At 39.6% G+C, this 15,487-nt stretch overlaps 1 protein-coding gene across 2 annotated transcripts in view; it reads right to left on the bottom strand.

Moving 5' to 3' along the window:
• LOC122759448 (dynein axonemal heavy chain 9-like) overlaps positions 1-15,153 on the bottom strand; it is a 132,213-nt gene extending 117,060 nt beyond the window's left edge. Inside the window, exons 1-15 of one of the 2 annotated variants that reach the window (XM_044014335.1) lie at positions 15,068-15,153; positions 13,750-14,282; positions 13,123-13,322; positions 12,867-13,028; positions 11,517-11,647; positions 11,134-11,345; positions 9,755-9,988; positions 9,495-9,662; positions 8,805-8,921; positions 8,542-8,692; positions 7,611-7,725; positions 7,321-7,389; positions 3,499-3,625; positions 2,852-2,998; positions 1,607-1,715 (exon numbers count right to left, since the gene is read on the bottom strand). In XM_044014335.1, coding sequence (XP_043870270.1) covers positions 1,607-1,715; positions 2,852-2,998; positions 3,499-3,625; positions 7,321-7,389; positions 7,611-7,725; positions 8,542-8,692; positions 8,805-8,921; positions 9,495-9,662; positions 9,755-9,988; positions 11,134-11,345; positions 11,517-11,647; positions 12,867-13,028; positions 13,123-13,322; positions 13,750-14,118 — 2,311 coding nt within the window. In that variant the 5' untranslated portion in view covers positions 14,119-14,282; positions 15,068-15,153. Of the gene's footprint in view, positions 1-147; positions 174-1,606; positions 1,716-2,851; positions 2,999-3,498; positions 3,626-7,320; positions 7,390-7,610; positions 7,726-8,541; positions 8,693-8,804; positions 8,922-9,494; positions 9,663-9,754; positions 9,989-11,133; positions 11,346-11,516; positions 11,648-12,866; positions 13,029-13,122; positions 13,323-13,749; positions 14,283-15,067 lie in introns of those variants that run through there. The other variant, XM_044014337.1, reaches the window with a different exon arrangement.
• Positions 15,154-15,487: the final 334 nt, after the last annotated feature.

Here is a 15,487-nt window from a genome sequence, read left to right on the forward strand (position 1 = left end):
AAACCCACACAAGCCACATATGCACAAAACACACAGAGATTCACACACTCCATGTAACATGAAGATGAAAATGAGCAGATATATGTATGCTCTGTTCAGAGGGACTGCGTGTTTTCCCCACGGACGGTCGACAACATCGCCTTTTACCGTACACGCTTCTTCTCATTTCTGCTTCCCCCGATCATCAGGGAACCCTGAGGTCGAAAGACACGGACAACATGACAGCCAGAGAGCTACGTCACTCAGACCATATCAATGATTGAATACACTCTAGGTACTCTTCTTATATTACATGTTTTTTTTCTTATTTTTAATGCAAAGCCTCTCTGTTCATGTTACATTTCCTCAGCGAGCTAGAGAGGACATGAGGGGAAACGTCAGGGAGGAAGAATAACATATACATATATATATATATATATATATATATATACACACATATATACACATGTATATATATATATATATATACACACATATATACACATGTATATAGATATACACACACGACTAAAAAAAAGGAATAGGCTGAAGCTCAAGGCTTACGTTGGCCAATTAATCCAATAACCCAGAATATCAGCAACAGAATTAACAAAAAAAAACAACTAAAATTATTTAGCTTTTTAAGGCTTTTCTGAAACATAATAGAGAGCTACACAATTTTTTAACCTGATCTCTCTGAGATAAATGTAACTTATCATTCTAGATGACAACAAAGAGAATTTAAATTTAATTCCCAACAATGAGAAAAAAATATCATTGTCATATCTGTTTTTAATGAAATGATTAGCCTATCTTAGCATAAGCTGAGATAGACAAACTAGTCTAACTCTGTATAAAGTTCAACGATACATAGATCAACTTGCTACCAATGTTAGCTCTGACTTAGCTTATAAATTGGCACTCGTTAGCTAAGTATTGTGTTAGCCACGGACAATAAGAGAAAAATGGATGAAATGAGAAGATTAATATTAACGTCATGACATGCAGGAGCAAACAGCTAGCATGACTATATAGTCAAATCTATATTCATCTATGTTAGCAAAAAAAACCTATTTTGCCAATTACCTCTGAACCAATCCTGCAAAATAGCTCTAACTTGCTCCACTTAACATGTAGCAAAACATTTTATTAGCCATAAAATTCTTCTGATAAATATTTTACTTGAACGTATATATGAACAGAAATGTAAAAATGAAGTCTGGTGATCCTAGAATAGAAACATTTAAATAAATAAAAATAAATAAATAAATAAATAAATAAATAAATAAATAAATAAATATTTTCCATTTTGAGTGATCAGGAAGTAAAACACAGCTGCCAAAATCAAATCAAAGGTGTTTGTGTTAAAATAAAATCACATTTTAAATGTATTTGCTTGACACATTACACATCACAAAAAGATGTTACTTCTCAAACCAGCGAGCACTAACATTTAAATTGGAGAATTATAACTCAATATGTGGACAAATACACATAAAGCAACTGCATCATCATCATCATCGTCGTCGTGGGTTAAACCAACCCCCACAACAGTAAAAAAAAAACACACAGCAATTAAACGCATCGTTTCTCAGGGACGTGCGAGTATGAGTGAGTGTCTCCACACCTTGGCTGTTCCAGTTCAGAGTCTCCTCTGCTTTCCTGAGCCGAGCATCGATGTCCCCGAGGCGTCCCTGCACCAGAGGACGCTCCACGTCCAGCACAGTCTGTATCACCTGCAGTCAGAGACAATAAAAAAAAAAAAAAACAGACATTGACATGTGAATTTTTCACCTCTATTTTAATGGAAGTGCTGGTGAGAGGACACGCGAAAGCCCAGTGTATCGAGGCTGAGTGTTGTCCTCATTATAGTCCCTGTTTCTGGGTCCGACCATGTTGCTAAGACGTAATTGGACTCAGTGTTCTTTAGCCAGCGGGAGCCATGAAGTGTTGTATTTTTTAAAATTGAAGCAGCTGTGATAAATTCGCTGGAGGTGAGTTAATTACATCAGTGATTGTTCTCTTATTGTTTTCGTGCTACATTCCTGAAATTGCCATTTTGGCCTGTTTTTGCCTTGTTCCCATTACGATCCAATTGCAGCACATTTTGGTGAGCTAATTCTTTCCGTTTGGGTCACTGAGTAGACGCATAATATGTTGGTTCTCCTCCGGCATCGAGAGAAAGTGGCAGTTCGAGCATATAATAATGAAACTCACTCAAGGCATATTCTGTGAATCAGACACAGTTCACTCAGACTCCAACATGAACTTATTAGATTTTAGAGTCATTAATAAAGGTCACTCCAACATCACAACACTAGACAAACGATGACACAATTACAACACATTATCAACAGGAAAAACATTAAAAACATTAAAAACACAACTCTTAAGTCGGAACTGGGAGTGACGTCACATGCGAGTTACTAGAACTAGTGGACTAGCCACTAGTTGTGTTTCCAATACGCTTAGAGGTGCGCAAAAAAACTTAAATACTGTGATAGAAAAAGGTCACGGAAACACCTACATTTCGAAAAACCTCTCAAATATCGCCAAAACATTCACGGGGTGAAAACGCAAAATGCTTTCGGGCCATCGTCCTCAAAGTGTAGTAATTCTAGTCTCACATCATCCAATTTTAAATCTCTTTAAAATCCTGTCCCACTTGGATTGCGACTCGTATGTAAAACAACCTTCAATGTAAACACTTGCAAGTCGTTTTTAAAAAAATATCGCTTTTATTTTGCGAAAAACTGTACTGGAACCACAACTACTGTTAGCGATAGCAGTCAAAAACGATGCTACACAATACGACGTGTTACGACCAAAGTCCGACCCTACCTTTAACGGCGGCACTACTAGATTAACAAACCTTGTTGTATCGTCCCACTGTGAGCTCCAGGTCGGCCACGTACTGCAACATCTGCTCCCTCATGGTGTAGATCTGCATCGCGGGTTCAGGGACGGCCTCCGTCTGGTTGTCCAACAGGTACTTCACTTCCCTCAGCACTGACTTCAGCTAAAGGAAGAGGAAGACAGACGGACTAAGAGTCATACTGAGGCGCTTATTACTCTGGTGCAGGCTGCCACTGTTCCATATCCTTCCATTTAAGCCAAAAAAAGGTTTAAAGGATATCAAGATTCACTTGTAGAGTTTCTGTTGTTGGTGGACGTAGAAAACTTTCCACTAAAACTCAGATTAATGGGGAGGACAGTCGGGAAGCCTTCAGGGCAGCATGGCCCAACATCACTGCTCTGAAAAGAAAAATTGAAATACTGACTCGACTTATTAAAAAGATGAATGTGTAAGGAAAACACAACTTTATTCCAAGGATTTATGGGGCTGTGGGCCTCTGTGTGACACTCAGTGGAAGATATTTAATGAAAGAGATCAGTTTGATGTACAGCACAACTAAACTAATGCATCACTCAGGCCGTGCGTTTAAAGCTTTATAAGCAGTGGCACACGGAGCAGCCTGCACCCAGATCCAGTCCGTCACTGTGGCTTAATGTAAAAACCTGCGGGCTGAAGTTGACCGAGATCAGCCGTGTGGTCGTGTCTCTGCTGACTAACGGCAGGCTGAGGTTGTACTGAGAGCTCTCGCACACCGTCTCCGTCCATGTCTCATACAGGCTACCGGAAAACCTGCAACATTAAACACAATTTATTATCAGAATGACCGGGTGTTTCTCTTTTCTGCCTCCACAGAGCATCAGTTTCACACATTCAACATGAACAAAAACATGTTTTTGAGGCCACTGTGACCTCAATCACTCACAATCGGTGAATCCAAGTGAAGGCCACTTAAGGGATTCTTAATTGACTTTCAGTCACCAAATTTCAAAGCATTCACTGTCCAAATCCAACCTTTGTCGGTTAAAATTGAATCTGTTCATTGCTGAATCCAAGTGAACATTGGTGTCAAATTTGAAATGATTCCCTTGTGGTTTTCCTTAGATATCGTGGTCAAGAAAAGCACAAATTTGTGGGTTTTTCCACTAATAGTTACAAGCTTTTGAACTAAAAAAGTTCATCCATCCATTAGTACAAGTGCCATTTGTGCCAAAGTAATCTTTATATAACACATTCACAAGGCTTTTGAGGTCAATTGGACATTGACCTTTGTCAACCAAAATCTAATCTGTTCATTTTGCTGAATTCAAGTGAACGTTGGCGCCAAATTTGAAATGATTCTGTCTCGGGACATTCTTGAAATACTGCTTTTACAAGACCAGACTTTCTGAGATACGGGCAGCCTGAAAACATAAGCATTGTTTCGCTGTTTCATGTTCCCATCACGAACATTAACGCAACAACAGACAGATGATTGAGCCATTTTCTTTTTTTCCACTTTTTCTCTGAGGTTTGACAACAGAATGAATCAAAAGAAACAAGTGCGGAGAGAAAGTAGCTTTAACATGAAAGCCTGTGTGTGTGTGTGTGTAGTATGAGGATAAACGCTGATTCATGTGTTACAGTGTGGGAACAGACACTATGTCAGGCCCCCGCGCTGCTATATCAATCTGTAAACAGCCTGGGATTATGACGACGACTTAAGTGCGTGAGCTCCTTATTGGATTTCTGCTGCGAGGCTTCATTTCCTGACGGTGGCACCGCGGACACAGAGGCAATCAAACACCTCGGTCACAGCCATAAATCACGCCACATTTTGTCTGTGAGTGGGTAATGAATGAATGAGTGAGTGAGTAAATGAGAACGCCCCAACCATTGCCTGACTGGAATGTGTATAATAATAACAATACGATGATGATGATGATAATATAACCAGCAGTGTAGTTTCTGAGGGTAGAGAATTGTTGTGTTCATCTTTCTAATGTTAACACAGCGGAAAGCCTCCACATCTTCCGCCGCCGACTAAAAACACATTTCTTCCGACTCTACCTCGACGACAAAAAAAAAATACAAAAAACTTGCTTATACATCGAACTTATGACTAGCACTTCATAGTTTGGCTTACTTGAAGCTCTTACTTACTTCTAGCTCTTGTGTCATGTGACATAATGTAATGTAATGTAATGTTCTGGTTAGATGATGATGATGACGTGTAAAGAACATGGTTGTTTGTCTCGTGTCTGCATCTCATTTCACAAAATGACTGAACTTGTCCAAAGTTACTTATAACTTCACTAACTTTCAGTTTTATACGCCATTTACTCACATTTTTTTAAGCTGGGATAGAACTATTACTTTATTACACATTTTATTTTAGTTTTGTGTTATCATAACTTCATTATTTATTTTTCACTTGTTTGTTTAGTCACTTTTAACCACTTTTTAAACCTTAGACGAAGAAACTTGGTGTTAAACAGTGTGGCGATAGAAAGTGAATAAATCCATGTCAAGTCTTGCTTGAGTAATTATTTTATTATGTTACTGTCTTATTAATGCTTTATTATTCATTATTCACCTTATTTGTTAGTCTTTTTTGTGGGAAGTTTATTTTTAACCACTTTTTAAAGCTGGGATGGGGAAGTTTTTGGAATGTTTTAACATTCATACTTCCCTCTGTATATTATTTTGGACTAAACTTAGTCACTTAAAAAATAACACAAAACAAAAAAGTAAATAATTTGGCCCAATTTTTTGTACTGACTGGCATTATTTATAGTATATAATATATAGTATAGTATATTTAAGTTTGCACATTTTAAACTTGGTAAACGCTGCTAATTCTAATTCAAAAGGGTTGGGTTTTTTTTGTTTTTGGGTGACCTATTTACACGTTTATACATTATTTTTGTTTAAATTGTATAAGTGAAAACACAAAACTGCAGATTTTACCGCTCTTCCATTTAATTGTTCAATTCAAGCATTTTTATTATTATAAAACCATTGTATTTTAATCAGATGTTCGTATGTAGACCATAAATTATGCTCATTTTGCAAAGATTGTCATTAGCTATAGAAAAACTTAGTAAAAGTCTGTTGTGTTTCACTTATTAGACAGTGGACGTTGAAAATTGCTCCAAATTTGCACAAAATGGCTGACTTCCAGGTGGGCGAGGCTAATGTAAGTAAATCAGAAATTTGTTTGGAAAGATGAGAGCAACACGTAGACCAAATTTCATCAACATTGGAAGAACTGTGTGTGAAACTAAGACGTTTTAAACAGCTATGGAGCTGTTTAAACACATAAAAATGCAAATTCCTCCACAAAAAAAAAATTGAAAATATGAGTTTATCCCCAAAATGATTTTGCCAGATTAAAGTTATTGATCAGTGAGATGCTGAAGCTTCCGTTTGTTGTTTCATTCTTGAAAGAAATGCCCAAACTCTGTCTTTTTGCCTCTAATAATACACAACAACAACAATAATAATAATAATAATAATAATAATTCACTTTGATTGCGTATAAACAAAGTCATCGTCGTCTCGCAGCTTCTGATGCTGGGTGAAAAAAAACCCAAAGAGACCATTTCTCACTTGGCGTCATTGAGTCAGCAACAGAACACATGGGATTACGGGAATCCAGTGAAATAATCTGCAGAGCAGTGGCCGCAGTAATGAGAACATAAATCACGCTCCGATGTCAAAAAGCACAAATGTTGACTTTAAGAACGGAGTCTGAGGAAAAAGGAGCTGAAATCTGATTCATGCGATCGTCTCGTTCCGGTCATTTTAAAGCTTTTATTAAGAACACACTTTTATAACATGTTCTCATGTTTTTTAATCCAATTTCGTCATTATTAATGCACTAATTGTTAAACCATTTATCTAGGTTTTATCCAAGAGTCTATGTTTATTGTTAACTTTTGTTTTTTTATTTTAGTTTTAATAGTGTTTTACATCAGATGTATAGTTATGTTTTGCTCTTATTTTAATAGCATTTACCTGGGTTTTTATCTAAATTTTCATATTTGTCTTAAAATGTATTTATTTTTATTCTACTTTTTGTAGTTTACCTGGGTTTTATACCAACTTCAATATTTATTTCTATTTCTACTCGTTTATTTATTTTAACATGTAGTTGGAACGAGGTAGACCATTTAATTTTTGTATACATGCTGCTTGGTGCGCTCTAATTTTCTTAATTTTACTTTGTCATTCTGGAGGATTTAGGCAGGGGGAAGAAAATGCCTTTTTCTTTATGGTCTTCTTTCATTTTCTTCTGTATTCATATGCTGATCTGGAAAGCACTTTAGTTAAAGCTAAAAAACACACAATATAATAATAAAAGAAAAAGATTACAGTCGAGTAAGAAGGTGACGTCTCTGTCTGTGATTCTGTTTCATTTTTTATCTGCTCCTTGATTCACTTATAGAAACTTCTGAGACTGATGACATGTGGAGTAACACAGAGACACACACAGAGACACACACCTGTCCAACAGTTGCATCATCTCCTCGTGCTTCTCAATGACCTTGGCTCCTTCCGTCGACTGCAGACACCTGCGGAGAAGATGAGACTCGAGTTGTAACTTTTTACTGTCCAATATTCCACAACACAATCACTTTTTTACGAGCACCTTTTAAAATTGTCCCTGACAACACAATACAACACAACTGTCTCTGCAAACGGCTTCATTTTCTTATCTGCGTCTCTGCATCACAGAGACGGACGGGTCTGTGCGGTGTCAGGTGAAGAAGAAGAAGAAGAAGAAGAAACTCACGCGTACGGGACGTGTCTGAATTTGTTGAAGGGAGTCTGGATGCGTTTGTGGAGCTCCTGGACCCAGCGCAGTCCTCCGGCCACCGGTGGCATGTTCTTACTCACGGGAGATGAACCTGAGGAGGAAGTGACATCACTGAGGTTTTACCAAAAACAGAAAACACTTGCAGACAAATGAAAATCCCATGTCAAAAACGTCTTTTTAAGATCCAGTGTGTAACATTCAAGAGGGTTTATTGGCAGAGATGAAACAAGCTACACATAAATATGTTTTCTATTTGTACTTTTCCCTACTTAGCAGGGGACACATCTGGTCACCAGTAGGGGACACTGTCAGTTTACCTAAATATGAATGATATAAGTGTTTAATTTGAACCTTTTTGGACTTTCTTTTGTTTGTTTTTTAATGGAATATAAAATAATTGTTGAATTATTGTTTGAACAACAAAAATGTAGCCTAATGTAGCTTTAACCGTCTCAGGACTTACGGCTTGTTCCAGTTGTAGTTAGAAGTCGGAATTCTGCTATAGACTTGTATAGCAGAAAGTATTATTATCATCTTATCTTAATTCCAAAATGGGAGGCTAATCCTTTGAGTGGTTGAACATATCTGGATGTAAATATTTGGAAAGAAATCTTTTAATCTTTTAACCCTCGTCTTTAACAGCAGAAATAAGAAATATTCCTGGAGGACACTGTGTATATTTAAACAGCAAAAAGATGAATTTGTGCTTAACTGATGGACTCCAGTGGCCCATAAATGTGTTGAAACATGTCCAATCAGTGTTTTAGAAATCGTACTTGTACTAAGAAGTCCTAAAAAGGTGGTATTGGTGCATCTCTCTCTATAATTACACCCGTCAGAGTCATCATTTTAGCAGAAACTCTGCTCATTTATGCTCATGTGACGCGATCGTCGTCATGAGTCTCACCCAGCTCCTCTGCGAGCCGCACGTGTCTGTTGCAGATGACTTTACAGTCGTCCAGCTCCTTGTCAAATGCGGCGACGAGGAGAGGGTATCGCTCCAGAGCATCTGCCGCCACTAAGCTGCGTTCCAGCAGGCTCCCAAACATGTCAAGAACCTGCACAAAACAGATAATGGGGGTCTCTTTAACACTCGTTTGTGATTTATGTTTGTTTATTTGTGTGTGTGTGAGAGAGAGAGAGAGAAATAGAGAGATTAACTCCACAGACCTTGAAGGCACAGTCCAGTCCAGAGGAACCATCAAAGGCCTGACAGAAGATGGCTCCCAGACGCCGCTCGATGTCGTCCACCCTCCGTTTCAACTCCCTCACATCTTCTTCAAACTCCTGCAGGGCAGATAGCTCAGCTACACCGACAACCACAACAGCACACAGCAGAGCCACCACCACATATTCTATTTATTTTTTCTTTTCCATATCTCACTGACTCACAGTCATCCAGAGGGGAACACTGACTCGCTCTTACAAGCAAGAAATAAATTACTTTTCTTGCTCCGGCTCAGAAACATCTTTGGTTTAGCAAGTACAGATTTTAGGTAGAAGGAAGAGAGAGAGAAAAAAAACAATTTGCTGCACAGACGCTGGAGTGACGGGGCAGCGGTGATATTTGCGAGACACAAAGAAAGCGAGGGCGCGACCTGAGACGAATTCAGACGTGATCATCAAGGTGAAAAAGTGACTCCAGACGTTGTTCAATGAAATGAGAGCGCATTTTTCTTGAGTGAAACCCTCAGTGTTTTCATCCTGACGAAACTTAAAAACAGCAGGTGTGACGTTCACAATTGACTCAGGCCACCACTTAAACAAAGACTTGTCTGTTTTGTCGGTTTGATAATAGATCATTTTGATAAAATAACAACTACAAAAAAGTATAAATGAGGCTTAACATTCTGCACGTACCCTGTTGTCCAGGTCCAAGCAGTCGTGTGGCTTCTCTGTGAAGACTTTGTACAAATCAACAAACTCCTCATAGATCTGCTGGACCTGATGGCTGAGGGCTCGACCCCTGACCCCTCCAATCACCACTTTCTCGAGCTTCAGCAGGTCCACAGCTGTTAACAGGACATCCTAAAAAAAGACAGAGACAGGGACAGGCAGTCCACTGTATCTGGTTTCATTTATAAAACAGTCTGTGTGTAGCATTTGGATTGATTTCTCACCTTTATGGTCTCAATTCTATTCACAAAGCTGTCGAATCTACCGAACACCAAATGTGGGGAAAAGTCCCAGGGCTTAACCAAGCGCTCGCCCCTCTGGTACTGGCTCAGGTTTGCCCTGCGGTCCTCGTAGGTGCTCCTGAAGAGCTGCAGGACCTCGAGGCTGGTCTTCACCTTGAAGAGACTCTCTGGAACTTCTCCTCTCAGAAGCTCCTCTGGAACTAGGTAGACCTGCGCCTGGTGTTGCAGAGAAGATGCACAATAATGTTGGAGGAGAGGGTAATTGTAAGTTTGGCTTCAATTTAATATCCAACACTTCATGCTACAACATGTTCAAGGAAGTTCTCACATCAATGAAGAATCTACAAGATACGTTTGCCATAAAGTTTAATTTAACTCCAATTTAATGGCCTTATTCTTTGTTAGACTTGTCTGCTGTGACAGTAACAGGCAAAGAACTCATGTAACAAAGAATTAATCATAAATATTTCTTGATCAGTTTCACTTTGAGCAAGAGCCAGGAGGAAAAACTCAAGAAAAAGATTTGGCAGCAAAGATGAAACCGTTCAATAACATGTTTTGCCACTCCATGATAAATCTATAATGTGCTAATGTGCTAATGTGACATGTGACGATAAAGATGGGGTGGAGTGGCTCAGTGGTTAAGACCACTGTGTGCAGAGACATCATGGCCACCGGTTCAACTCCACCCCTGGCAGCTTGTAACTCAACTCCCTTGTAGTCGCTTTGGATAAAAGTGTCAGCTAAATGACATGTAATGTAACAAGATAATATAGCCTAACGCTTTGCTTCCCCCCTTAAAGTTCAAAACTGGATGATTTACACTAACTGTCACACTTTTTTATATTAGAATTGTTCGTCTGTATGAAGATGATAAACTATCTTATCTTTACAAGCACCTAAAACCATTCTAGCATGATAAAGTCTCATGGAACGGACCTTGTGTGTATGTTTTCCTATTGTTATACAGTACAGTACAGTACATACATCACAACTAGAACTGCAACAGTTATCTGATTAATCAATAATAAATAGACTGCCAAATCAATTGTATTGTCACCATTTTGGACCAAAATAATGAGCATTTACTTGAGAAAACAATCAGATTAATGTGAAAAACAAGTAAAAAAAAGTTGTAACAACAGTGATTTGGTGTGATTTAAGTTGTTTTTGAACCGTCATATACGCCCCCTCTGGTTGTATGAAACGTTACTCCACATTTGGGGTCAATGTCTTTCATATTAATAAATGAAAGACATTCATTTATTAATATGTTTAAAAATGTGATTCCCTCAAGGAGGAAACTATAAAAGACAAACTCTTCACAGTGATTCATCGATCAAGGACTGTCGGCTGTTGACCTGCTGTATGAGGAAGTTGCAGGTCTCCTGCAGCAGGACGATGAGTCGTGCCGGGTCATCGTAGTACCTGGAGTTGGCCCACACCAGACACACCATGTGCATCAGAGGTCCGATTTGACGCCTGATCTCGGGGAACTCCGCGCTCTCCATGTCCTCAAACCAGTGCTGCAGAGGCTTCAGGTAGGCGCAGATGTCCTCTGCCTCCATCAGCGCTGGAGGAGTGAAGGGTGCCGTCAACGTCAGATCAGATCAACCGTGATACCCCACGAGTGGGGAAAAGAACGCAGTGGATAAATCATCCCTCAACCAGACACGAGCTGCACTTCAGAGCTCAAGCGCAATTACATTTTTCTCCTCCTGTGTCAGATGTGTGGGTCGATTACCTGCAAGAACATCCTGCCGCATGTTTGTTAACGCAGGGGAATAACAGCTCTCCACGGCTTCCAACAGTGTCGCCATCTGAGTCGCCATTGAGGAGGTTAACTGGGAGCGGAGACCCTCCAGATCTGCATATCTTCAAGTGGAAAAAAAACAAGATCCCTTTACATTACATTACATGTCATTTAGCAGACGCTTTTATCCAAAGCGACTTACAATCGAATCAAGTACAATTAGCCAGGGGTGGAATCGAACTTGCGACCATGATGTCTTTGGTACACAAGGCAGGGTCTTAACCACTGAGCCACTCCACCACCAGAGGACATTTAAAGTTTTTAATGAACCCTTTAACACCTAAAAATGTCCATCTGGACTTTTTTTGTGCTTATTTTAACTAGAAAAAGGGCCAGAAAAATGTAGTGTGAGTAAGTTCTTTTTTCCATTTTTCCAGAATAACTTTCAACATCTGACAATTTACTGCATGTTAAAATAGTGTATTAACAATTTAAAAAATCAAAAACAAAACCCCACTGTAGTTGTACATGAACACCAGATTGCCTTGGTTGTGCTGAAAAAAAAGCTATTGCACATTCTTATACCCTCTGTATATACTGTACATTTAAACATAGTAGTGGAAAAAACAGCAATAAATGCTCTGTGTTTCAGTGTAAGTTTAGAATAGTTAGATAATTACATTAATCATGTTAAGTCTGCGGGTGTCGATGAAGATGTCACCAGTCAAATGCTATGTTCTGTGACGTTCAAAAGTCTCGTTGCATGAACTAAAACAAGTATCCATATAAATATTGACTAAATCGTCCAAAAAAACAGATTTAGGGCTAAAAATAGTGAATATTTTCTACTCTTTTTGAAAAAATGATTAGTTGTTGGGTCATTAATTTAAAGAAAAAGTGGAAAACTGACCAAAGATATCCACTTTAATATAAAGTTACTAATAGAATCATAGAAATAGTTGTCGATGAATTCAGCTTTAGATACATAATTGGTTTTTAACACCATCCAGGTTGAGTTTGAATTCTTTAGATGAGAATATCTCCCAGACAAGTGTCAGACAAGGAGAACAAACACATTTGTCATGTTTATATGGAGGACAAACTTGATGACATTATTAACTAGAAAATAAGATGATGCTCCGAGTTACTTTCGTCCCACGATGGTTCTGAGAATCAGACAATTAGTGTCATCAGCCAGAAACTTAGAAAAAAACAACTTTGCTCTCCCGCAGGGACCATGTGTTATTTATGGTCCCAGCGAGTCGAGTCGCTGGGACGGAGTGTGTTTTTCTCAGGAGCTGCCAGTGAATGCTTTGAGTGTGTAATAATGGAGGCGCTGACCTGTTCTTCCAGAAGAGCAGCTCAGTGTGAGGTGTGGGGTTCGTGCCTCCCAGCAGAGCTTCGGAGGAGTCCTTCTTCAGGACGCCACAGATCTGATGGCTCCACTCGATCACCGTGGACTCCAAGGCGTAGATGAGGCCACTGTCCACTGCTCCCACGCTCCTGTGGTGTTTTTTTTATAAACCATTAGGAGGCGACAAGTGGGAGAAATGACGCGTGATGACACCAAACCTTCACGCCCCCGCTGTTTGTTTACCTTTTGTCCGTCTCCGGGGCGACTGCCTCCACTCTCTCGGAGCCGGCAGGTAGCGGCAGCAGGGTCCGGCCTTGGACTTGGCCCGACACCACAAACACGCTGCTCTTCAGTGAGTGGACGTGGTGTAAGAAATCCTTGTTCACCGCCTTTGGCATGTCGGTGTGGTGCGTCTTCCTGCTGGAGAGCAGCGGGGCCAACACCTGCCAATGTTTTTAGGGAAATAAGAGTTAAAAAGTTTGTACACTGTAGTGTCTGTGGATGTGTGGTGCTAGTTTTTTATATTTAATCTCATATTAAGGGTTAGGGTTACCGGCAATACATACAAAAGGCTACTTCCACAGATACAGAAACTTTCCAGTCAGGTTAAAGAATTTGATATTTTTTTAAATTGAAGACAGTATATGAAAACAAGGAAAACAGAACAGAATTTCCCTCGTGTCCCCATGTTTTCACTCCGATGGTTCGAGCCTGTGTAACAGAGGTTCTCAGCATAGGGGGCACTGATCTGGAGAGATCTGGAAGCTCTATGTGTCAGTAACTCATAAAATGACCTAAAGCTATCACTTTAAGTAAATGTGTTAACTGCAAAATCCCTCAGAGCCTCTAGTGGTCATTGTGGTGTACTACCTTGTCCACAGCACACAGCAGCTGTGGAGCCGCAGCGGAGCAGCTCCACATGTTCAGCTCCTCCTTCATGGAGTCCACAGTCAGCACTGCGTCGCTCCGCTTCACAAAGTTCACCGTCCTGCCCCTGGACACGGAGGCGGTGGCGGCGGCGAAGGAGTCCGTGGCCTGCAGGAGTCCGTCAGGGGCCACAGAAAACACCAGCGTCCTCTTCGCCACTCTGTCCAGGAACTCCTGCACGTGCTGTCTGTTGTCATCACTGGACACGCACTTCTGCCAAACGTCCTTCTTCACCCTCAGAGCCTTCAGCACGCACTCGCCAATAAAATCCACCCTTTTGTCTTGTTTCTCCTCAGCAGCAGATTCCTCCATGCTGCTGCTGCTATTCAGAGTTGAACTGATTGTGTGTTCCCCGCTGCCATGGCAACGCAAAGTTTGGCCGTCACTAAGGAGACTGCATATACTGCAGCGACCTGGATGTGACCCTTTGATCCCTGCAAGTTCCTCCACCTACTCACTGACTGACACCTATTGTTCTGTGTGAGTTTCAGGGAGTTGAAGTTGAAAGAAAGAAGAAAAAACACCTGAATATATGTGTGTATGCAAAACTGCAATAAACAGTGAACATCACTGATTTAAAAGTCACAATAAAACACAAAAACAGCACTAAAACTGTAAGGAAATACAATAAAATGATAAAACAAACATTTCAATGGATTAACAGAAAGCTAAAGTAAAAAAAGATATGTCTGAAAGATTACCTTTTAACATTATAGTTTAGTTTTTTTTTTTTTAAGTTATTTTTCATAATAAGTTTTAATCTCACCCTTCTTGGGCTGAAGACAATTCTAAAAAACAAGCTTTCTTTATGTTATAATTTTTATGTAAAATGTTGTAGAACTTATGGAGCCTAGCATCAAAACCCAAAAGAAATGTAGTTTGTCCATTGTAGGCTACTGTAAAAACATGGTGGTCCAAATCGTGAATGACCTGAATAACAGAGTAAATATAAAAAGCTCATTCTGGGATAAAGTAAAGCAATTAATACAATCAGGTGATTGTACGCTTGATTTACGTATTTATTGTTTTCAATTTCTGTCAAATGATAATAATTTCACACTGGAGCAACAATTCAGACACAGGAAAATTGGAAGACAAAAGACAAGTTGGCCATGGTTCAGCAGTTGTTTGTAAATGGCTAAACTATGAGCAAAGACAGCAGTTATTTGATAGAAATCACATAAGTATCAAGAAAAGGAAAAGGTTCCAGTCTTGCAAAGGGTTTAACCAAGACGTTAACACAGAAAAATCCACTACAAACCTGTGAAGACAGATGTGGAGAACCCAGGGGCTTTAAAGGCAGGTCGCTGATGAGTCGCAATCCGGATGATGATGATGATGAGAGACAGGTGTGTGTGTGTGTCAGGAAACTGGGTCAACCATGGCCAGCCTGGACACTTACAACATGACGACACATGGGGGAGACAAACAACCACATTATAGAAAAACACTGTTGGAGAGGACACTAACGCAATAATGTTGGGTGTTTATAAAAACATAGCACCAGTGGGACTACAATGTTTGTACAGACAAGTTTAAAGGCGTAGAAGAAGCTTAATTTGAATGATTTAACACATTTAATAAAAGTTTGTGTTTGAGTTTAAAATATCAGGCATTATCTTCATTTTCCAGAAGGAAACATGTCTTAAAAACCTACAAGAAAACCCCAATTTTATTAATT

The sequence above is a fragment of the Solea senegalensis genome, linkage group LG18, assembly GCF_019176455.1.
Source record: "Solea senegalensis isolate Sse05_10M linkage group LG18, IFAPA_SoseM_1, whole genome shotgun sequence".
Classification (NCBI taxonomy): Eukaryota; Metazoa; Chordata; class Actinopteri; order Pleuronectiformes; family Soleidae; genus Solea; species Solea senegalensis.